At 35.6% G+C, this 21,743-nt stretch overlaps 6 protein-coding genes and 1 long non-coding RNA gene across 12 annotated transcripts; 6 read left to right on the top strand and 1 right to left on the bottom strand.

Moving 5' to 3' along the window:
* Positions 1 to 208: 208 nt before the first annotated feature.
* LOC110847733 lies at positions 209 to 1,762 on the top strand. Of its 3 annotated transcripts, none has more exons than XR_004834536.1 (5): positions 209 to 627; positions 698 to 926; positions 994 to 1,120; positions 1,206 to 1,540; positions 1,610 to 1,762. XR_004834536.1 is itself a non-coding variant. In XM_022094728.2 (5 exons), the coding sequence occupies exons 1-5, from the start codon at positions 513 to 515 to the stop codon at positions 1,676 to 1,678; spliced, it is 858 nt and encodes a 285-aa protein (XP_021950420.2). In that variant the 5' UTR covers positions 224 to 512; the 3' UTR covers positions 1,679 to 1,762. The 3 variants fall into 3 exon arrangements, 2 of the variants coding, with proteins under 2 accessions (XP_021950420.2, XP_021950421.1); XM_022094728.2 differs by having other exon boundaries at positions 224 to 627; positions 994 to 1,103; XM_022094729.2 differs by having other exon boundaries at positions 226 to 627; positions 694 to 926; positions 994 to 1,103.
* Positions 1,763 to 3,106: 1,344 nt separating this feature from the next.
* LOC110845602 (glycine-rich RNA-binding protein 1-like) lies at positions 3,107 to 3,781 on the top strand. Its single transcript, XM_022092053.2, has 2 exons — positions 3,107 to 3,481; positions 3,561 to 3,781. The coding sequence occupies exons 1-2, from the start codon at positions 3,133 to 3,135 to the stop codon at positions 3,779 to 3,781; spliced, it is 570 nt and encodes a 189-aa protein (XP_021947745.1). The 5' UTR covers positions 3,107 to 3,132.
* Positions 3,782 to 3,826: 45 nt separating this feature from the next.
* LOC110847419 lies at positions 3,827 to 5,000 on the top strand. Its single transcript, XM_022094359.2, has 3 exons — positions 3,827 to 3,954; positions 4,016 to 4,352; positions 4,424 to 5,000. Exons 1-3 carry the CDS (start codon positions 3,837 to 3,839, stop codon positions 4,599 to 4,601), a joined length of 633 nt encoding a protein of 210 aa, XP_021950051.1. The 5' UTR covers positions 3,827 to 3,836; the 3' UTR covers positions 4,602 to 5,000.
* Positions 5,001 to 9,003: 4,003 nt separating this feature from the next.
* Positions 9,004 to 10,130, top strand: LOC110847688. The gene is made up of 2 exons (XR_002547674.2): positions 9,004 to 9,590; positions 9,661 to 10,130. It is a non-coding gene; the product is annotated as an uncharacterized LOC110847688 (long non-coding RNA).
* Positions 10,124 to 12,410, bottom strand: LOC110847687. Its single transcript, XM_022094674.2, has 5 exons — positions 12,049 to 12,410; positions 11,133 to 11,979; positions 10,904 to 11,046; positions 10,574 to 10,812; positions 10,124 to 10,505 (listed from the first exon to the last, which is right to left on the bottom strand). The coding sequence occupies exons 1-5, from the start codon at positions 12,150 to 12,152 to the stop codon at positions 10,231 to 10,233; spliced, it is 1,608 nt and encodes a 535-aa protein (XP_021950366.1). The 5' UTR covers positions 12,153 to 12,410; the 3' UTR covers positions 10,124 to 10,230.
* Positions 12,411 to 15,835: 3,425 nt separating this feature from the next.
* Positions 15,836 to 19,334, top strand: LOC110847667. 4 transcript variants are annotated; one of them, XM_035849865.1, is made up of 7 exons: positions 15,836 to 16,697; positions 16,793 to 17,065; positions 17,149 to 17,316; positions 17,403 to 17,643; positions 17,741 to 18,108; positions 18,195 to 18,335; positions 18,431 to 18,572. In XM_035849865.1, the coding sequence occupies exons 1-7, from the start codon at positions 16,443 to 16,445 to the stop codon at positions 18,434 to 18,436; spliced, it is 1,452 nt and encodes a 483-aa protein (XP_035705758.1). In that variant the 5' UTR covers positions 15,836 to 16,442; the 3' UTR covers positions 18,437 to 18,572. The 4 variants fall into 4 exon arrangements, with proteins under 4 accessions (XP_035705758.1, XP_021950339.1, XP_035705759.1 ...); XM_022094647.2 differs by having other exon boundaries at positions 15,853 to 16,697; positions 18,397 to 19,334; XM_035849866.1 differs by having other exon boundaries at positions 16,569 to 16,693; positions 18,397 to 19,334.
* A 34-nt stretch (positions 19,335 to 19,368) lies between these two features.
* LOC118434983 lies at positions 19,369 to 21,004 on the top strand. Its single transcript, XM_035849867.1, has 4 exons — positions 19,369 to 19,725; positions 19,797 to 19,994; positions 20,069 to 20,290; positions 20,382 to 21,004. The coding sequence occupies exons 1-4, from the start codon at positions 19,582 to 19,584 to the stop codon at positions 20,565 to 20,567; spliced, it is 750 nt and encodes a 249-aa protein (XP_035705760.1). The 5' UTR covers positions 19,369 to 19,581; the 3' UTR covers positions 20,568 to 21,004.
* The last annotated feature ends 739 nt before the right edge of the window (positions 21,005 to 21,743 follow it).

Here is a 21,743-nt window from a genome sequence, read left to right as displayed (position 1 = left end):
CATGTTCATTTCAATGTCCACACCTGCTGAGAAGCATTAAAACATGTGACAATATTAAAGGTGAAGTTCACAGTCGATGATGTTTTATTTTATGTTTTATTCCAACTTTGACATAGAAAAATATGTTACTCTATACATAAATATGGTTTAAATGGAATTGCATGCTGCATACATATATGTATGTAAAATACAAATAAAATATTCGCAAACCATGTGTACCTATTGTACGCAGGTCAAGAACAATTGTCTTAGAAATGTTTGGCAAATTACATCATTCACTAATCATTCGCCTTTATCAGCTTCTCACTTCCGTTGAGAACTAACAAACAAAATAACATCATTTCCATTGCATCAGTAAATGGCAGTGTGATGCATAAATACATACTAAATACATATAGTACCCAGTTTCTTTTTTGGCTATCAAAAGAAGAGCACAATTTCGCAAAAATATCCAGAAAGCTTGAATATCAGCTACTACAAGTTTCCATACTAAATACATAACAGTTCGTAAAATGACATCATACATAACATTCAAATTAATTATGTTGTGCTACTCGATTACTTGGTTATCGTGTTTGGAAAAAACCGTGGATGGCGACGTACAAAGTGACGACTGGTCTACATGGGGTAAAATTTGTCCCAGAACGTAGTACACAATATGTGTTTAACCACTATTATATTTTTTGAAATAAGACAGTAACATCGATAAAGGTTAAAGCGGCCAAGCGCTGGACAAGGAACGGAATCTGCGATCATGATATGATGACCTCAGTACTTTTACGAGTCATACTTGATATACAGGACAACATGAAAAATGGCGATGCAGTAAAAAGAATCCCTCCACTTGACCCATTAAATATTTCCAGACTGGAATTTGATATAAAAATCAATAAAAACCACAAATATGGGATTAAGGGAGAACTTAGGTATGAACTAGATAATTCAGTATTTACTCACTAATCAAGAAAGTACATACACATTTTTCATTTATAGGAATGTGGTCGCAGAAGGAATGTCCACGTTCAAAGTTACGGATATTAAAAGTGACATGATGGAGATGGAAGCAAACGTGTCTTTGTTAATCGACACATTAAGACTTTTTGGTCAGCGTTCTCAGAATGTGCATGCATATAACTCGATTACACAAGCAATGCACTATGTATAAATACAACCCAGCAAGTAATGTATGACTCTCAATTTTTTAGGTGATTATGATATGCGTGGAAAAATTGCAAGAATTTTCCCCATTTCTGGAAACGGTACATTTTTCCTTCAGCCAAAACAATTACAAGTTGCTGTCTTCACGAAACTCAGATATAGTAAAGAAGGACAACTGGAAATTTCACATTTTGACTTTCATGTCAATGTGACTGATATTTTTGTAAAGTTTAATGGATTTCGAGGAGCTTGGAAAATTATTAGCAGGGGCATCAATAAAATCTTGAACTCTTTCGGGTTAGCAATATTTAACAAATTGGAGCCCAGATTACATGACAGAATCCGTCAACGTACAATTAACGAGATTAATATGAAACTTTTGGTGAGTAACAAAAATTATGCCTCAAGTAAAAATAAAGATTTCTCTATACTTTACTACTATATTTAACAGGACTGGAAATTTAACGAAACAGTAATGATGGAAATGCTACAGATTCCGATTCGTTGCTTATTTGGATGATACGTTAATGGATTTGTTAAGGATACATATTCCTTGATTAATTGCTGAAAGTGTAGAATAAAGTTATCTCTATTTGCCTTAAAGTAATGATTATTGTTCTGCTCCAACTTTCTTCAAAAATTCCGTTGTTTATCTTCCTTATCAGTCGATTTGAAAATTCCATAAGCACCTTCAGAAAATCTTAGCACCAAGTGTCTCTCTCCGAGACGGCTTGACCTTCTTCTCGCGTATTTATAAAGACACCAATTGATACCACATCCAATGATAAAACTTCTTCAGAAATAAAAAATAACAAAGTTTTCGATTTTACTTGTTGTAAGCAACGAACAAAGTAATTGATGCAGAAGCTGCATTGATCAAACAATTGGTAAAATCGGGTAAATATGATTATCATGTTTGTGAACAAATAATAGAAACTTTGTAAATGCATTATTTATTATTTTCTCTAACACAAGAGATACTTTGTAACTACATTTTCTCTAGCACGAGAACTGTATTCTAGCCGAGATGTATGTATAAATGTACGTATTTCTTATGTTTAAATAAACTTGCAGATTTTGTCAAAAATAATGTATATGACAGACAATTTTTTGTTAATCACTTTTGTAGAACAATGGCAGTCCCATCACTGAAATGTGACGTGCAGCACTCACATTTCGAATTTATTTTTTTACTCCGAATTTGTCTTTTGTCTGTCACACACAACCGTCACAATTAGTAATTTTGATTTGATTTGATTAAGGAATGACTTGCACCTATTTATTTGCATGCACAGTGAGCCAGAAAGTAATAATAACTCGCTTTTTCATGTCGCCAATGCTTTTCCTCTCTCATCATCACTTTCCGTCACACCGTTTGTAGCAGGTCGGATGTGTATTGACAATGAACTTGAAATAAAGTGACAAATTTGCCCATCTTCTAAATAAATATCTAAACCAGGAAAATGGCGCATGAAGAAAAAATGCTTATTTATATAATTCTATGAGGCAAAACTTGGCCCAAATTACTGACTTTTCACCAATATATTAAATTACTTGTAAACATGGTTTTGATCTTTGTTCAGGCCAATAACCAATTAGACTAACATTTTTATCCTGGTGTTCCCCTTTTTCACAAGAATGGAGCAATTTAATTAGACTTTTTGAATAAGAAGAGGCCTTACCATGGCCTGGCTGAATGAGCTTGCAGTTTCGAGACAACGACTCAATGGTCATTCACACATATGATATGTGCTCAATTTTATTGAATGTATATACAGAGTTTTTAATCCTGATTTTGATTTTAGTCTTGTATACAAACATCTCATCTTCTTTTAAATGACAATTCGTGCCCATGAAAATGTCCACTCTACACAGACGACCATCTGTCATATTAATACGCACAAAAGTTTTAATATAAATAGAAAACCGTGCCAAATTTAGACTCAGTTGAGAATTGAAGTTCAAATTACAACCATGTTTGGATGGAGTCGAAATCTTGCAGGTTTCATAGCCTTAATCGTGATCCTGGCATTGAATTCTGTTCCGGGGGGATTGGGGAAAGTGGAAAGCCCGACTGGAAATAGTAATCATAAGCTTAAAAAGTGGAGTCACAGTTTCAACAATGATGAGAAAATCAGTGGCGTCGGGGTAAATTCGACATTCTCGGAAGAAATATCGCCACGAGCAAATAATAAGGGTTTTGAATCATACCCGTACTACTACAATGGGCAAATGTGCACTTATTCGAGGGGAAAGGTCACATGCAAAGCAAGAACGAGACGGGACGGGGGCGGCGGAAAAGGAGGAGGAGATTTGGGAGGTGGTGAGAAATAAAAATATTTTAAACCGGAAATAGGTTAAAAACATGTTTAACTAATTATTATTGTTCATGAATTCTGCAGGTGGTGCATTAGCTGCTCCGATTTCTTCCTATGGGGCACCATCCGGATCTGTCGGGCATGATTCTGGAGGTGTGGGTGGATATGCAGGGGGAGGGGGCAGTTCAGGGGGGTATGGCGGCGGAACGGGCGGAGGTGGAGGGTCGGCCACATTTATGTATCAAGTTTACCCTTCCATGGTTAGCAGCACACATTCTTTGATCTCAAAATTCATTTTCGGGTAAATATGTAATAATTGTTCTCATCTTGTAGGATGCCGGAGGGGGTGGGGGATGGGGGATGATGGGAGGCGGTGGTGGAGGTTGGGGAGGAGGAGAGGAGGAGGAAGAAAAGGGAGATTTAGGAATTGAGGGATTGCTGCCGTACATTGGATTACTGGGACTCAAGGGCTTAAAAGGTACAATAAATTAATGGCGTAAAATTCCAATTTAATTTTTGTAATGCTATTTATTTTATAGGATTGAAGGGGCTGAAACTTCTGCTGCCACTGCTGCCAATCCTTTTGCCACTGTTACTGCCACTCCTGCTGCCAATTTTACTCCCCCTTTTGCTCGGACCTTTGTTAAAGCTTCTTTTACTTTTATTCATCCCAATTCCAGTCATAACCACGGGACGAGGTCGAGATTTCAAAAATGCTACACTCGCAGATTACACGGACCACTGGGACATTCAAAAAGTCCGACTTATCCCAAAGTTGACATATGATATTTTGCAAAGTGAGGAATGTGTTAAGCGAATGTCGTGTGAAATTTCACTCATAGGAAAACGTCACAAGGCGGACAAGTGGGTCGAAAAGTGAGCAACACATAAACATAGTGTTATGCGATGATAAGGCGAAAAATAACTTATTTGCATTAATTTTCCAGACTTGTAGACCAAATTCCTGATAGCGTTGGTCATTACAAGAGTAGTATTAAGGAAGGAATTAAACAATCCGGTGTGGGAGGAGATCGTGACAAAATCAAGAATAGCACACTGGACAGTAAAGCATGTTCAAAACTACCATGCACTCCATTAGCCAAGTTGTATGGCGATTTAATGTAGCTTCATAGAAGCATGTACATCATTGAGAAAGACATTGACTTTTCTGGACTAATTACAATGACGAGCGACGGACCGACGCTGACTTTGACATTATCACACAACTGACTGACTTACTGACTTGACAATTGACAGGGATCATACTCGACTCACGAATTACTGACGACAAGATGTGACACACAGACTGCTCAAGTCACGACGTAATTCTCAAATTACTGCATGGCTGTCGGGGCTTACATGGACGTGGACTACATACATGGACGTTGCAGTTACAAGGCAATTTTACTTGACGAATTCGACACATATGACCATAATGAGACGCTATTTATTATCAATACTGTTTTGATTTGTTGTGTAGGCAAAAATTTCTAAAAATAAATTTAAATTATTTTTGAAGTAAGATTTTTTAAAACTGACTTTACTTATATTTTACCTATCTTTTTAGTAAAGTATTTAAACATGATTTAAAGCATTTGAAAACCTGAATTATGCTCGATTCACCATCGAGGTAAATTATCCTGTCTTGCACATACATACATAGATACTTGCATACACATGGTCGTGGTCAAAGTATTAACTATTTGTATTAATAGAGACCGAATTCAATACGTTGCTAATTACAACTACCAACAAATTTTTTTAATGCCCGAGATTTGTCACCGTAAGAGGTGCGAGTTTTCTTAGGAGGACATTACAGATATTTGCTGACTCATGAACACACACGAGTAGAAATAATTTTCCCTGTTTGCATGGCATTCATTTGGTTTTAATTATGCCTTTCAATTTCATAAAGCTAGTTTTCTTTGGAGGAATGATTCCTCGGCCTAAGAATACTAATAGAGGAAGTAAATATGTATCAACCATGATGACAGACATTGGTCACCTACACAATAATGTCACTATGTTTTTATGTACTTTGCGGCCATATAAGAAGGTATGATATAGGTCACCGTCAGCCATTTATGTATGCATTAATAGAACACGTTACACAGTTTCTCGTGATATTTATATCACAAATTAACTATTGTAAACCCAGCTTTCATTTGAGAATAAAAACTCACACTAAATGCTTCATGTCACGTTTCTCATGTCATCTCTTGGCAGTATGATTCGGATGAGAATGGATCACTTTCAACTTTGGTTAACAATTGTATCAGTCTTTGAGCCTGATGTCAGGAAAATATATTTATATGTACATCGCAATAATTTAGAAAGCATTGTATATCGTTCATTAAGTACAAGTCCGAAAATGCTAAGTGAACCAATACCTAGTTCTTATTTTGGACTTCTGTAATAGGGATTTCATGTTCTAATTATTTAATTAGACGAACATCTTCGTTGTCGATATACTTCATTAATATCCAATGTAAAAATGTCAAATAAGTATTAAATCGTGATTCCCAATAAACCGACACAAATCGTTCTAGTTACTTCAACAGTGACAGTGTCATGTTTAGCATATTATTTATTAACATTATTTGATTTTCCTATGTATTAAATTCTAACATTTTGTAAAATCAGCATGTAAGTAAGTAGAAGCATTTACATCCCGATATTATCCTAAATTAATACCAAATCCTAAGCATATGCATACTATTACATACATAAATATGTATGTATATGGTGGATATTTCTCTTCAATTCAATAAATGTGCATAGTTAATTGTGCTCATTTTCCATGTCCAGCTCAATTTATCTTCTTTTATGAGAAAGTTACAGAACTCGATTAAGGACACTTGTGTAAGTATGCACGCTTGTGCATATGTACATACTTTCCATACACTGGATCATGGATGCGCTGTGATATTGTATAGATATATATTTAATTATAACATGTTTACAAACATTGGTCAGATAATGCATTTTACTGTTGAGACATGTTTATAAATTTATGTAGCTGTTTTTTGTGCTTGTGTCAATACATATGTATATCTTCGGTTACTCAACTTCTTGACATTTCTTCGACCAATGGAAATTAAGTCTTGTACTTGTAAACAAATATTTGGAATTTGTTTACCATACGGATCAATTTATTTCGGAATTTATTCCAATAAATATTATGGCAGCAAGCAAATTTCTAAAATGTAATCCAGTCGATTATCACAGAAGGAGAATGGGATTAAGTCAAAAGTTTAAAAATACAAAATTCCGGAAGGAAAAACCTCAAAGATTTTCCACAGTTGAAGAAAAGGTATGCAAACATTAAAAACCTTGATTGAATTTTAGTCTACATTTTTAATTGCTTCTTTTGCAGCTAAAAATCAAGTATCATCCGATTCTACTGATGTTCCTACTTTTCATATTCCTCATCATCCCAGCAGCCATTTACGGTCAGCTTCAAGAGAATTGTGAACCTCACCGAGGTGAAAAGTTAACTTTGAGTGGATTCTGCTTAGGTTATCAAACTCTGCGTGGAATGTTTGTAAAATGAAAAATTTGAAAAACATGTTCAAGCAAAGTTAATATTGATTTTTTGTACATATTTCTGCTAGATATACTTTAATTGATTAATGCAACTGATAATAAATAGATATTTTTATGGATTACAAAAATTAATAAGTAAACTAAATATGTATGTTGTTACATAATCCATTAAATAATGGTTTTATGCATACACGTCGATGAGATTTACAGGTTATAATCAAGTCATAATTTGGAAGGTGTAATAAATATGAACTATCTTACTACTCCAGATTCACGCTATAATAGACGTATTCAATTATTGAGAAGTGATTAGAATTACTCATGTGACATGGTGTATGTGGTTCGTCTATTTACATATGTCTATAATCTCTAATATAGCAGCCAAAGTAAATACATAAGGCAGACACCTTTTTGTTAATAAAATATTTCCATAAAATTTATGCCATGCCACGAATATTACTCCATAAATATTGCATTAACTTATTTAACGTTAAGGTGGGTTCTGCACAACCAATAATCGTCGTTGACGTGGTTGGACAAATTCACTTAAATAATGAATTCTTTTCATCTGATCGTCGTCTGGTGATACATAGTTATCCCCTTTGATAAATCATAATGCTAGTTCCTAGAATTAAACGTAATTCATTGAATTACTTATCGATTAATCACTTTCCACGGAGTGAAAAGACATGGATGGAAAAATTTGAAATATATGACGTGAGGTAGAAATATGGCTCTAAATAAGTATAAAATAGAACCGATTTATCCTTATCTATTTAGTCACATTACTACAGTCCGTGCTTGTTAGCATCTAATACGTATCATTATAATCTTGGTGTATTTAGTCGCTTGAAAATAAAATATTACAAAATGCTGGGAAAGTTGAGACTGCTCGGAGTTCTGTTGGCCATTGTGCTCATAATGGATTCAGTATCAGGTACCGTAATAAACTGAGGTGTATAACTTACACATTGTACAATGTGTGTTTCTAACCTTGTACTTTTTTAGGTGACAAGGGCTGCCCCGATAACGCACAATGTCAAGCATCATGCGGAAACAATGTTGGGAAATGCGAACGACGCTGGTACCGTTGGCGATATCAATGGAGATGCAAATGCAACCCGTGTCGTGGCCAACTAGTGCTCGGAGCATGTGTTACAAGTATGCGAGACTTATGCGAAATTAAATTGTTACTACAATAAACTTTTATTTTAATTTCAACTTTAATTATTTTAAAGGTATAGGAGGCAGCTGCAATACTGATGGCACGGGCTGCAAGCCAAATGCACCAACCTTACAATAAAATTTGAAATACATATTTTACACTTGATGCCGACCACCGGTTTAAAGGATTTTTTTGTTTTGTCGTTGTAATAAATCAGTCTACTCCGCATACATAACTTTAGAATTTCAATTAGAGAATTTGCCACTAACTTTTAATAAAGAATAAGGTTTGTTCAAGATTAACACTTTGTGTACTGTCGCATGTAATTGCTGGTTTATTTAAAACGTTATTTATTTCATCTAGTGTGAGATTTATGAATTTCCTCTTAATTGGAGTGAATTTGAGAGTTTGTTCCACACAAGAATATACTCATTATTTCTAAAAGTACCACATATCCATATATTTAAGAATAGTTGACCTCACAGTTATGTGCATAAGGGATGCTTATGCTTACTATATTGAGTTACAATGCAGGAAATCATTCTTGCGAATATTGGTAACACGTATTTATTTATCGCTTCATTTCTCAACTATTACTACGATATCCTACGTCATCCGTTGCCAGATATGTACATACGTACCGGGTCAATGAAAAAGTCTACTAGTAGTTTCGTTCCAATTTTTTCACCAAGTTTCAAACCAACAAAACGGTATCATGTTTATCATCTCATTCAGAATGTTTAGTTCAATTAAATTCGACCTTGTCAGTTTTTTTCTAATTAAAGTTCGGAGTATCCATAATAAATAGACCTCATTCATCCACTTTAAAAATAGTGGAGACTCCATTAACCAGAAATATGTAACTGCATAAATATGTAAATATGTACCAGCTGCCCACATACCGGCTTCTTGAACTAAACCTTTCATTCCTATTTATATCAAAGTGCGAAACATCAGGTTGAATTACGAGAGGCAACTGAAATCTTATGTAAAATCAAGATTGGCTCCATCATTAAAAGCGTCGGCTCCGCAAAAGAAATAAATGTCAATGCCAACGTTGTGTGTGGCAGGTGACATCATTTTTATCGAGTTCATAATAATAATCCACGTACATATGCATGCATGTTGTTGGTTGGTTGCACTTATCTTTCTTGGCATCGCCAATCGCCATTAGTGGATTTTTTTAAACGCAGAGAAAAAGTTTGCAATTTTGACGCGAGTGCACTAAATTAAATTTGCTGTCACCACTACAATTTTCCCACTAATGAATTTTCACCGCTGTTACGCTTGCAGTTCTGAACGAAGTTCAGACTACGCAACACTTTCGATGTTGGCAGAAGAATAAAAGTTGTGTCTAGACTGGTGCATAGTAATTCACAAAAGTTGTAAAAAAACAACGATAGGTATGTTATTATTTACCTCGTAATAATCATAATTTCTAACATATTTTGTAAAACATTTAATTTTATGAAGGCAAATATGACATCCAAACCACCACCACCAACACTTCAAGTGACATCGCTGGATCATCTTGTTTCTGCCGTGAATAACAATGAACTTCTTGAAAAATCTTCTCCAGCTCGGATTGACTACGGATTCGTAAATTGCAAAACGGAAGAAGACGAAGAAGATTTATTCAACGTCTACACGGCACTTCTGCAAGTCCTGAAATGCGACATAAACGCACTTCATGCTGCTTGTGGTCAGGGAAAGCTGGCGGAGTATATCGAGTCCGAGTTCAAAAAAGCTAAACAACTCGACGGAAACAACTACTATGCGACGTGGTTCATGCAAAATAAAAATTTAGTGAAGAATCCGTACTCAAAAAAGTAAAACAGCATGTCGTACTTCTTTGTAGTTCGTAGTAATTAAATAACCAACAGAACAAATGTACATAAGTAATTATTTTAAATATAAATACAATTTTCAGGAAACCTTTTAAATACCGGGACACGCAATTTATTTTTAAAATCGTTCATGAACAAAATACATATAAAAAATACACGCACAAATAAATTCCAAATACATGTTTATGAGAATTGACTATGTTGTACTCGTTTCCTCCCCAAATAGATTGCATGTATAAACTTGCTCATACTTAACGAACGAGTCAATATTGTACAAGTCAAGCTTTACAGAAATGAACCACTCGTAAAAATGAACATTGATAGAAGAGCAGCCCAAGCGTTTCGCAGGTACACGAGGGACAGAAATCTGGACAGGATTTAATGCCCGAAAAACATCCATTTTTAAAGTATCACTGTCCAAGATAAAGGTCCACAGCAAACTTTCACAGAATAAACAGACCGCTAGCAAATCTGCAAGGAGGAAAAAATGCTTAGAATTTGCCATAATTTCTGCTAGGCAAAAAATATCACAAAATTACCAAAGGTTTCATCATAACCAACTCCCCACTGTTTCAAAGATTCTTCCAAGTTGTCATTGACTGGTTTATCCTTCCTGGAACGAAGTCCATCCCTATTTCTTCTTGATGCATTGGACGACGCTGCTTCGTTAACGCCACCACAAATTCTCCTCAATTTTGCCATATCGCACTTCTTTAGCAAATCCTTACTCTTAAAAATATTCTTGTATATTCCTTCTTCTTCATTAAAACCTAAAACGCTGTGAAAAAATGGAAATCATGCCAGAATAAATTCTTTGCTTTCACACCAAATACTACGTTTTCTTTACTAAATAATTTTGATACACTTACTCAAATCCCACTTGTTGTCGAAACACGAAAATGATTTGTCTCTGTTCATCAAAACATTGTATCATTCCTTTGTCGCCGTCTGACCACTGCAGATCAGATATAACATAGAAAATTGGAGTTTTTTCATTTTCCAGACTGTAAATCTGTTGACAAATATTTTTACATGAGTCATTACTTTCGGATTTGTAGAATTCAAATAAATTAAGCACGATAGCATGCAAATACATACCGCTTCTAAACCCCTTCTCCTCTCAACCACAACCTTTGGAGGGAATGACCCCGCAAGGAAAACAAGATAACCATTTCGGGTCTTCAAAGAAACCAAGGGTTCAGGTTGCTTCTTCAAAACAATGTCCCGACCTGTACTCTCATCTCGATTAATTGCGATCAGCTCCTCATAATCAAACACCTCAACGTTATTCTTTTTCGACGCTAGCGCAATTCCACCAAGACGTTCGAATCCTCTCAGCCCGATCCAAACATTGCTGGGAATGACGACCCTGTGCATGACTTGGAGTGGGGGGTACTTGAAGACCAAATACTGCTTCTCTGATGACCCCACGTATATCAAATCTTCCCCTTCGTGTACAATAACGTCATCATACTCTTCTTCCATTGATTCCTCATCCAACTTTTTCCCAATTTCCATCCCATACAAGAACAACTCCCTCCCGTTTTCTCCCAGCAGAATTAAAGTATTTGGAATTTTGACCAAAACTCCTCCCACTGTCATCAGCGGCATATTCGGTTTAATATGCCAGACGTCATAACTGCGCCAGGATGGGACGGAGAAGTGCAGCGTGGGCAGAGTATGAATTGATTTGGAAGGAGTAAAGAAATGCGACTGCTCTCGACCTTGCACGATGATGTATTGATTGAGAAATTCATAATCGATAAGATGTTGCGAGAAGATGCATGACCATTTGTGTGGGGTGATGGTGGTGGAACCGGAATTATCCAGCTTTCTCCTCTTCCTGCGGTGAACTTCCGGGTCGTACACCATTGCGGTCTCGATCCCAGTCTGACTAGAATTCGATCGGGATTTTAAAAGCTGTCGGATAATGTTGGTGGTCATCCTGACATAAAAATATGTACAAATTTGTTTAGACGCTAATTATGGCATATTAATTAATTAATGTACTCACCTTGGACTTTCATCCATTTCATGTCGATGAAGCGGAATGCCAATTTGCCACCTGAGTAACGTTGATGGGAGTGATGTCGGCCAATTGCTAAGTTTCATACTCATGATTTCAGAAATTTACTATTTACTAGCACTTTGTTAACAACCTCAAAACCGCAAATAAATATACAAAATGATGAGTGAAAGTGATTGTCCAGTATGCATATCAAACAAAGTTCTTGTATGATTTATTTTACGTAACTTTTTAAATTTTAAAATGTTAGATTTTTATATAAAAATGCAAAGTATGCAATAAGGAACCAGCTGAAAATGATGGATTCACATCTTGTACCAGTTGTACCACTTGTTGTGGTGGTCTATATATTTCGGTAGTCGGGTGTGAAAGGAGAACTTCGGACTGGAGTAGCAGGTTACCAGTCATGCTCATATTTCTTCTCTCCAAAAAGTTTACACACTTTCAGCACGAACTTTCTCCAGTAAAATCCACGACTCGTCTCGTATATAGGACATGATTGACACTTGAACCGCATAACACTGACAAGCTGCTCACGAATTTCTATCATAATATATGAACAGATTTATTTTCCGTAAATTTTTCGTGTCTGATGTACATACAAATACAAAAATAAAAAACAAGCGATAAAATTACACTTTTATGGCCTTTGTTATCCAGCCTCTCTCCATTGTTAAAACTATCACCGCTAGAAATAAGATGCATCCACAAAGCCACCAAAGCGACAATATGTTCCTTAATTTTACAAGATTCCACTTTGTATTGCTATCACTAGCATTTACGCGAACGTAATTGTTGTGAAAATTAAGGTTACGATCATAAATGTGTTTATTAATCCAAAAATTGGGCAATCCAAACTCTTCAAAAATTCGTAAATTCATCTTCCAATAGTTTCTCAATGGTCCTGCAAAATACGTAAAATATGAAATTTTCATAATTTCTTCCCTAACTTTAAAACATTTCACGTCCTTTACGGAATATCGGAGTAGTGAAAGCGAGTACAAATTTTCTCCCTCCGTATTTCCACTCCCGTCGGTACTCCTATCCAACCAAGCCAACTTTCTCCCCGGATTTCCAAACATTTCCCTCAAATAAACAAAGGACGACTCATTCGCTCCTTCTTTTCTCACCACGGTCATCTTATCCCAGGAAGACTGCGATGTTTTATTCTTCTCACTGACCATAAATTTTGCGACATATGGTTCCATCAAAGTCATTATTAGATCATCCTTTGGATTTTGCAAAGTCTCATTTATCTCAGATTCCCTCTTCTGAATGGCGACGTTATATCCTGCGTTCATTAATTTACCTAAATTCTGGAAGGGTTTCACTTTATCTGGAGCAATTATATGGCTCGTGATGAAATGTTGATAGCATAACGAAATAATGTACATCATCGAGGACAATATGAGACACAGATTGAATCTGACATGAACTCGACTGTTGATCCACTTAGTTTCTTGACCAAGAAGGGCAGAAACGCCTGAGAAGAAAAACACGGCCCAGAAATGCTCCCAGATTCTCTCCCTCCAGTGCAGAGCATCATGAAAGAGCAGTGCACAAAACAAAATAAATGTGACGAAGAAAAATGTAACACAAATTACGGTCCAGATCCACTTTCCAAACGGGCGAAACCACATCAAACCACGAAGTCCATCATCAGAACTGCCAAAAATTGTACCCCTCTTTTCGAAATCACAATACAACAGCTTTGTAGCATATATACCTTTGAATGATAAACAATTAAGTTGATGATAAGCATAATCCTCAAATCCAACTGCCTCAATCATCCAACCAGTCGGATAATTGTGAAGCTTTTGATAAGTTTGGAGATATTTTGGGGTAAAGTTATACGCCTTTGCTAAAACTTCAAACAACATAAATTCCAAAGTGCAGAAAATATGTTCCGACCTCACTTGTTTTAGGTGAGCATGACGAATTTGGATTGATTGCAGACAAAAGTCGTATGATTGAATAATTGACTCTCGATTTACGACTAAAGCGATGAAATTCGTAGCATCCCAAGTATGTCGTAACACTTTTAAATCAATGGTGTGAATATTTGCTTCGATTTTTAAGTCGGTAAACAACCAGTAATTATACCTGCGACAAATAATGCATCGGAAAAGGTGTGGAAATTTCTTTAAATTCTTCAAACTTCCATCATAAACTTTTTCTATTGATAGGAAATGGAGAAACACTTTTGGAATGGAAAATGCCAATCCTGGAAAATTCCATATTCGGTCAGGATGAGTGTCAAGTCGAACAATTATGACGGAAAATGTTGACCCAACTCGAAAAGTTTGGTTAATATTTGTAAATGTATCAAAGAGTTTGTTTGAGTCGGCGATGTCGCCCTCCACAATTATCATTATAACGCAAGCTTCAATGGGATGGATAGGTGGGTTGTTGTGATGACGGGAAGTGTTGGTGGTAATTGTCCATAGTAAATGTCCATCCCTGGGGATACTATTCGTGTTGTCGTGCACAATTGAGGCAAACGGTCTCATGGATGACGCTGAGGTGCTGAGAGTTATCAAATTGATTAAACACGAAGTGTGGATTGGTGGCTCATCTAATTTGAAAATTTTAGATTGAGCCAATGAAGTGGTATAAAATAACAACGCAAAGAATCCTTGTTTCAACATGTTACGTCAAAATCATTATAATTTTGTCAGCTTACATCATAAATCGTAAGACGACTCACTATTACTGAACCATCACGGTGTACCTATAAATATGTATATAGGTAAGTGCATGTAATTTTCGAGTGAAAGCATATTCAATAGTTTACGTTGTGTCTTACGTGCTTATCTTTAGTTGTAGAAAGACAACGACGTACTTCATATAGACTATTTATGTACGGACCTAATTTACTTAATTACAAGGTTACTTAACGTACAGAATACTGTACACTGTATACTTACTTATTTACGATCAATGAGGTCGATAAGTAAATTGTAATCAAACCTTTTAATAAGAATTTTTTTATCAAGTCTTTTAATAAGCTGACATATTTATTGACGAGATGGAGCGAAAAACTTATAAGCATTCTGTTTTAGAACAATCTATTTAGCCGCTCCCACAATCCCATTAAAATGTTTATCAGCTTACTAATTTTTTATATTTATAATTTATTGTCATCCAAATCGTACATGTGCTACTGCATAAATGACAACCCCACAATCCATTCAGCCATGCATTATATTTACAACCAACATGTTCGAGTTTTGCCAAACTAGCTTCTGATGATCATGAGATCATTTAAACCATGTCAATTGAAACCGTTTAAATTAAATGTTTCTTCATATATGTACAGATATGTATGCATGTAGCATAGAAAGTAGCATTTTTTCAATGAGACCCTCGATCCAGCCGTCCTTAGTCCTTGGACTTTGTGCATCACGCTGAAAAACCGTGTTGACCCTTTAAGTCTCACCACTTGTATAAAAGGCTTTGGATTTTTGTCTCTTGAAACCTTTGGTTAATGCAAATGAGCAGAAGTAGAAAGTATCACTCATGAGAAACTATACATATCAATATGTACCAAGTTTAACAGTAAAAGGAAAAGATTTAAAATGATACCTCCTCAAAGTTAAAGTTTCTACATAGAACGGAATGCATGCAACCGTTAGTCGTATTGTCCAATTGTACATAGAAAGTATTTAAGCATTTCTTGGAAGAAATTATCCATAAACCGTGTCGTACCAAACGTACATGATGATTCATCTTCAAGTCAAAATCTTTCTGACAAACCAGGCCGAGAAAATTAAACTCTCTCGTGAGATAATAATCGACACAAATCAACATTGGAATTTGCAGGAGATAAAGATCGCCACGTTCAAGAAACAGTAGCAATACATACATACATACATACATGTCTAACTGCAGTACACATGTATTACTTAGGATATGTATGTACATATGTATATATGTACATATGCAAATGCCTCCTGCACGAATGAGTGAAAATTACTGGCAAGTACCCTTCGGTTGCTAAAATGTATGGACATAGTTCAGATTACCTAAATATTTGTATAAATATCTGCATCAATTATTTTAATCTCTAAAATGCAAAACCTGGACTGACTGTAACTCTATACATGACTCTTTCTTGCAACTATGTTTGTATGTATAAATCCAAGATTTGTAAGTGGAAACTAAATGTAGTAATGTGTTCATATAAAGTTTGTGCTAAAATAATTAAAGTGTCATTTTTGTGATGGACTACATTGCTACAGAGGCAACCTGGTATGCAGGAAGTGACGCTATCTCATAAATTAATAATTAATTTAATTCACCAATTGCTACATACTTGCAGAAAATTTGTGTATCACTGAAGATGCGTTTATTAAATTATTAAAATAAATATTAGCACTATTATGGAGCACCCAAATCAGTATTTCCAAGGTCCAAGGTATCCTTTCAGACCGTGGAGACCACCCCGCCTAGGCCGACCATTATTCAAGAATGCAAGCTCACCAAACTGGAGAATGGATGGACCTTGCTATCCTGCACCTTATCCAGATTTTCGTTTTTATTCAAACCACCCACCAAATTTTTGGCAAGCACCTCGACGTTTCCCATTCCAAAACTCTGGTTGGACTCATCCGCGACCTTTAACCCCACTAATGCAGGTTCTACTTGATATTTCTCTTTCATTTAAATGCACCCTCTTGCACAGAACATATTAAATGGTTGTTATAAAAATTAATGATACAAACTTTTGTAGTGCACACCATGGGACATACATTCCACACCTTTCCAACCTCCCAACGACCTTTCGACTATCCAAAGGTTACCTAAAAGTGCAGAAGACAAAGCATATTCAGCATTCCTTAAGGCTACTAAACTTACTTCCCAATCTGTGCATACCTTGTCGCAGAATGACATCTTAAACAAGCAGGTGTTTGAAATTCTGAAAATTATGTGCGACTATAAAGACACCGTGAACAACTTTCAGTTTCTAATCAGATTATTAAGACAACAAGAATTTTATCCAGAGGTAAATTAAATACATTTGTAATTTAATCTCTATTTAGATTACAGATTTCGCCCAGACTCGTAATTATACTTGTTACTTTATAGGGAGAACCTTCCAAACGTGTCAAGCTGATAATGGTTTTTGTCCGCCTTGTTCGAGGACTGAAACTCGTACAAAAATTAAAATCTGATACCATCTCAGTCAAAAGCAAGGGAGAAATTGACAGAATTATAAAATATTTTACAGACGTGTTTAACAAAACTTTAGAGCAGGTTCATTGATTATAAGCTTTTACCACTCTTAAACATGTCATTGATACATATGTCGTAAATAACTTACTCTAATATTTATAACAAAGGTAAAAAGTCAGAAATTGTGCTCCGTTGCGGCGACCCACTTAAAAATTCTACAATCCGTCAAGATAGAATGCTCCGAAATCGGATTGAACATTAGACCATTTGGGGATGCGGACAAGGGGTTGGAAGATTTACAAAAACAGAAACGTACAAGTCGGGAAATTATAAGGACTCCGGATAATTCCGTTTTATTGCAAGACGAACCTGAGAAATACGAGAAAACTCCAGATGACTCAACAATTGGTATTTTAAAACAGTGACAAAATTATTTACATATGTATACATAGAATATACTCTACTTATTCGGAAATTCAAGTTTAAATAAATTTTACACTTGCAGATAGTCCGATACCAGTTTGGGAACCAGTATATCAACCAGTTAACGATGAGGAAATGTCACTTTGGGAATCAGATCAAACTCTACTTGACCAAATTAAAAAGACAAAATCTGCTCCAATTTGTGCTAACCCTTCAACCAGAAAAATATCTAAACCTGCGCACAATTTTGATGAGGAACAACTCAAATTAATTCAACAATTTGTTGAAAGTAGAAATGAACTCCTACAACAAGATTCTTCAAAAAAATCAGAAAAATGCTCGAAATACGTGAAGACGATTCATCAACTTGTAAGCGTTTTCATAAAAAGTCGCCGCATTGGCCTCGGTCACAAGGACTCGGAATATCTTCAAGTATTATTGCAAGACGAGGTATACAAGTTATTTGCGCCTAAAAAGCAAGTTGAATATTAGCGTGCGCTCATTTATGCTTGACTTTCAAATAATTACTGAAACAGGTCGCTCTAACCAACACTGGTCGGAAGGCATGCTTATGGGCACTTTGTCTAATCTTGGAAAATACGGATAGCCCACCTAATTTGTCATTCACCGACGCAGAAAATCTGGACTGTCTCATAGGAAATATGGATATTCAAAGGGTAAAATTAGCTTAGATAGATTCATGACCTTCATTATTTAATTCGTCATACAACTTTTCAGTGCAACATTAAATGGTGCACCATCGAACTTTTAGCAATAAGAAATCGCCTCCGTCGCTACCTTGATCAGGACTTTCTCAGTTCCCTGGAATCATTCCTAAGCCGATTGACTGTCCAAAAATACAAAATTGTTGATGGTTCCAGCGTGAATTTGGGACTGACCGACTTTTACCCTAGAAATACTCCAGCCTTGAAGAAAATGAAAAGAGTCGTGCTTGCAAAGATTCCCAAAGTCGACGATGTATTGGCCTTATGCAAACAGGAACTAAATAAGTTTCATGCTCAGATGAATATGAAAAAGGCTGAACCTCCTGAACCTCCTGACATTGTGTGTTTGGGGACACCATTTCGTCCCCCGCCAGAAGTTGTGACATTAGACAGTGGTAGTGATTCTGACGACGACGAATGAAATCGGCTTGTTGAAAAAGTACGTACATATGCACAAGGATACACATGCATAAATTCGTGTATACTTTACTAAATTTCTTGGTTTATGACGTTGACCTCTAACCTTGATTATATGTTTGTAGAATTTTATGAACTGCAGATAAGCAATATTTGCTCATGACTTTGTATTAATTTATTGTTTTCTTTGTCATATTCCTTTTTAAATAGAGTTGAGTCAGTACCTTGCAAATCTCAGAACACATTTGAGCTTACAATTAATTTAGCAGTTTGAGGATTAAATATAAATATTATATTTATATTAAGCATTACTACAATCTACAATTCGAAGGACAAGTCTTAAATAAACATAGGTTTAGATCAATAGTTATAACCGAAACAGAACTTGGATCGATCAAATAAATTAATCAATATTTCATTGATCGAAACTGTAATATGAACTCTTCTTTGTTTCGCAATAAGTAGTTTGAAGAAATACATACATTGCCACAATATGTGACCAACAACTATTAATAAACGAGTATTATACTTACATATTTAGAGTGGGAGAAAGCGTCACGTTTTATTTTCATTATTTTACACATGCAATATTACCTTTTTTCCCATAAATCAATACAATGAGTGGGTCCTTACACGTACATACACACGCTCCGCATAAATAAATACATGTATACGGATGAAAGTTGTTAGCAATCTTAGATTTTATTTGCACCGAATGTGCAGATAGCAAATGACACACTCTCAAATCGATTAGTTAAATTAAATCCGAAGAAAATTCATAATGACAATGGTCACTCCAGGAAAGTTGTCCTGCATTTCGACTGCAGATCAGAATACTCCACCTCAACAAACCACCACTTGCATCCCGTACCAGCTAAATGAAAAACGACTACGCGTGACAAGAATAGCATATGGAATTTTACTGGTAAACTAACTAAGGAATTAATACTTGATACTATTTATTTGTCGATACTATATGCATTTTTTTATAAATAGGTGTCCGCGACAACATTCCTCACGGTCTACAGTTTTCTGTGGTTACAAATTCAACCCCCATTGGATCTCTATGAGGCTGGAAATTCTTGGACGTTCATTATTCTGTTGACGACTTGTGCAATTGTCATCTTTCTGACAGGGACAGTTCTTGTTCTTGACAGATGCCAAGTTCCCATACGATGGAAACATTTGGCTTTGGTGAAAAAATCGCATATGAACAAATTAGAGATTTATTAAATGAATGGATTATTTGGGTCGTCGCTTATTATTAGGTGGATCTGATAATGATAACATGTTGGGCAAGCACCATTCTGCTCGTAATGGGAGCCTTGGAACAAACGCAGAACCGGAGAGATTGTCCAAAAGAAGTTAAATGCAACGGGAGGTTTGCTCCCAAAATGTCCACAACGTTCGGACTATACGTTGCTGGTGTCTGTGGGACAAATTTGACCGAATGGGATATAAAATTTGGGCTGAAACCAACTGAACCTCAGGTACCAAGACGGATGTCAATATTTTTTACATAGATACACTAGGATTTTACCATCTTATATATATATTTTGTCTTTATGTAATTGTTTTCAGGATGAAATTAAGTGTGAAGCCACGAAAACTCTAAAGATTGAAATCTACTGTATGTACGTGTGGGTGGGGGAATTGTACCTGGCAATTTTAATCCACGTGATATTGGGACTTGGAAATTGTAAAAATAAGAAAAATCGACAAAAACAGAATTGCAGGTGTTGTATGATGAATTGTCAAGTTTCATAATTCATAGTGCGTATGTACATGCTTTGATGGGTTAACATCAACATTGTGGAAAAGTTTGATGTCAATGACAAATGGTTTATGATTATTGCTTTATTTTTTTGTGTCAAATAATTCAAAAATACAATTATTCGAACTGCAAGTTTACAAAATAAAAGTTGCATATATTTTACCAATCATACATGTGTTACTATTGTCCAAGCTGCTTAATTTTACAACTTATAACCTATGTAATAGTAGTTAATGTCGTGCTGCATAACGACATATTTACTTATATATGAATGATATGCATATGTTCGTTAATTATAATAGATTGTGGTGACAAAAATAATTGCCAATTTATTTAAGACGAGCAATATTACGGATTTAGGGTTATTCAGTCCAGCAATTTGCACGAACGATTTCTGGGCTTTTGTGGCTGGTTAGTAGTTTGTCCTATTCAACCTTCGAATTATAAAGGATCTTATGATAAGGTCTTTATCACGCTTCGTTATAATAAAGAATAAAGTCACATTGTGTATCAAAACTAGTACGCCGTACGCGTACACTTACAGTTTAAATCACGTCTTGATCCTAATAATATGCAAAATGGCACCGGCTATTGTCACCCAGGTTCTACTAGTTATATTAAGTATCTCAAAGATGGATTGTTTCACAACAGCTATTAATTTCATTAATCCATTCCAAAATTCTGCTAATTGTGGACTAAATTTAATTATTTATCAAAGTGCAACACCACACAATCCTTTACTTCTGTCATCCTTGTTGTCAGATTGGCTTAAAGATGAAGTCAATATATTTACCAGTCTGAGGATCTCAATTACAAATTTATCAAATGAAAATAAAATCCACGAACCCACAAATAGTAGCCTTATTAAAACTGAGCCATGCTCACGTCAAGGTTTCATGGTGTCAAACTTTCATGAATTTAGTGTACCTATATGGACTCACGTTGAAAATGGGAAACTTATACATATCAGCGAAGCACATTCAAAGTTTCTTATAATTTCGACATCTAACCCGACGTTGCTCAAATTATCGCCAAGTTTAAGACTCATCCCTGGAAATATCTACTTTCTCCACGTTATTTTCACTCACAAAACCCAAAAATCAGTCTGGTTTCTATTATCACGTTTCAGCTCCAACCATGGGCCAACTTTCATTCGCGTAAGCGATAAT

This window comes from Folsomia candida, unplaced genomic scaffold, assembly GCF_002217175.1.
Source record: "Folsomia candida strain VU population unplaced genomic scaffold, ASM221717v1 Fcan01_Sc003, whole genome shotgun sequence".
Lineage (NCBI taxonomy): Eukaryota > Metazoa > Arthropoda > Collembola > Entomobryomorpha > Isotomidae > Folsomia > Folsomia candida.
The sequence above is the reverse complement of the archived record's forward strand: the minus strand, read 5'-3'. Positions and strand labels throughout refer to the sequence as shown.

Bases quoted from the DNA above. Each gene is read 5' to 3' on its own strand.
- LOC110847667 (XM_022094647.2), top strand. From the start codon at position 16,443: ATGGAGCACCCAAATCAGTATTTCCAAGGTCCAAGGTATCCTTTCAGA. The intron at 16,698-16,792 runs GTTCTACTTGAT...AAACTTTTGTAG, and splicing joins CTTTAACCCCACTAATGCAG to TGCACACCATGGGACATACA. The intron at 17,317-17,402 runs GTTCATTGATTA...TTTATAACAAAG, and splicing joins TTAACAAAACTTTAGAGCAG to GTAAAAAGTCAGAAATTGTG.
- LOC110847419 (XM_022094359.2), top strand. From the start codon at position 3,837: ATGATGGGAGGCGGTGGTGGAGGTTGGGGAGGAGGAGAGGAGGAGGAA. The intron at 3,955-4,015 runs GTACAATAAATT...TTTATTTTATAG, and splicing joins GGGACTCAAGGGCTTAAAAG to GATTGAAGGGGCTGAAACTT. The intron at 4,353-4,423 runs GTGAGCAACACA...TTAATTTTCCAG, and splicing joins GCGGACAAGTGGGTCGAAAA to ACTTGTAGACCAAATTCCTG.
- LOC110847733 (XM_022094728.2), top strand. From the start codon at position 513: ATGACATCATACATAACATTCAAATTAATTATGTTGTGCTACTCGATT. The intron at 927-993 runs GTATGAACTAGA...TTTCATTTATAG, and splicing joins GGGATTAAGGGAGAACTTAG to GAATGTGGTCGCAGAAGGAA. The intron at 1,104-1,205 runs GTCAGCGTTCTC...TCAATTTTTTAG, and splicing joins CGACACATTAAGACTTTTTG to GTGATTATGATATGCGTGGA.
- LOC110845602 (XM_022092053.2), top strand. From the start codon at position 3,133: ATGTTTGGATGGAGTCGAAATCTTGCAGGTTTCATAGCCTTAATCGTG. The intron at 3,482-3,560 runs GTGAGAAATAAA...TGAATTCTGCAG, and splicing joins AGGAGGAGATTTGGGAGGTG to GTGGTGCATTAGCTGCTCCG.
- LOC110847687 (XM_022094674.2), bottom strand. From the start codon at position 12,152: ATGAGTATGAAACTTAGCAATTGGCCGACATCACTCCCATCAACGTTA. The intron at 11,980-12,048 runs GTGAGTACATTA...TTTTTATGTCAG, and splicing joins GAAATGGATGAAAGTCCAAG to GATGACCACCAACATTATCC. The intron at 10,813-10,903 runs GTAAGTGTATCA...ATTTTTTCACAG, and splicing joins CGACAACAAGTGGGATTTGA to CGTTTTAGGTTTTAATGAAG.
- LOC118434983 (XM_035849867.1), top strand. From the start codon at position 19,582: ATGACAATGGTCACTCCAGGAAAGTTGTCCTGCATTTCGACTGCAGAT. The intron at 19,726-19,796 runs GTAAACTAACTA...TTTTATAAATAG, and splicing joins TAGCATATGGAATTTTACTG to GTGTCCGCGACAACATTCCT. The intron at 19,995-20,068 runs GTGAAAAAATCG...GCTTATTATTAG, and splicing joins GATGGAAACATTTGGCTTTG to GTGGATCTGATAATGATAAC.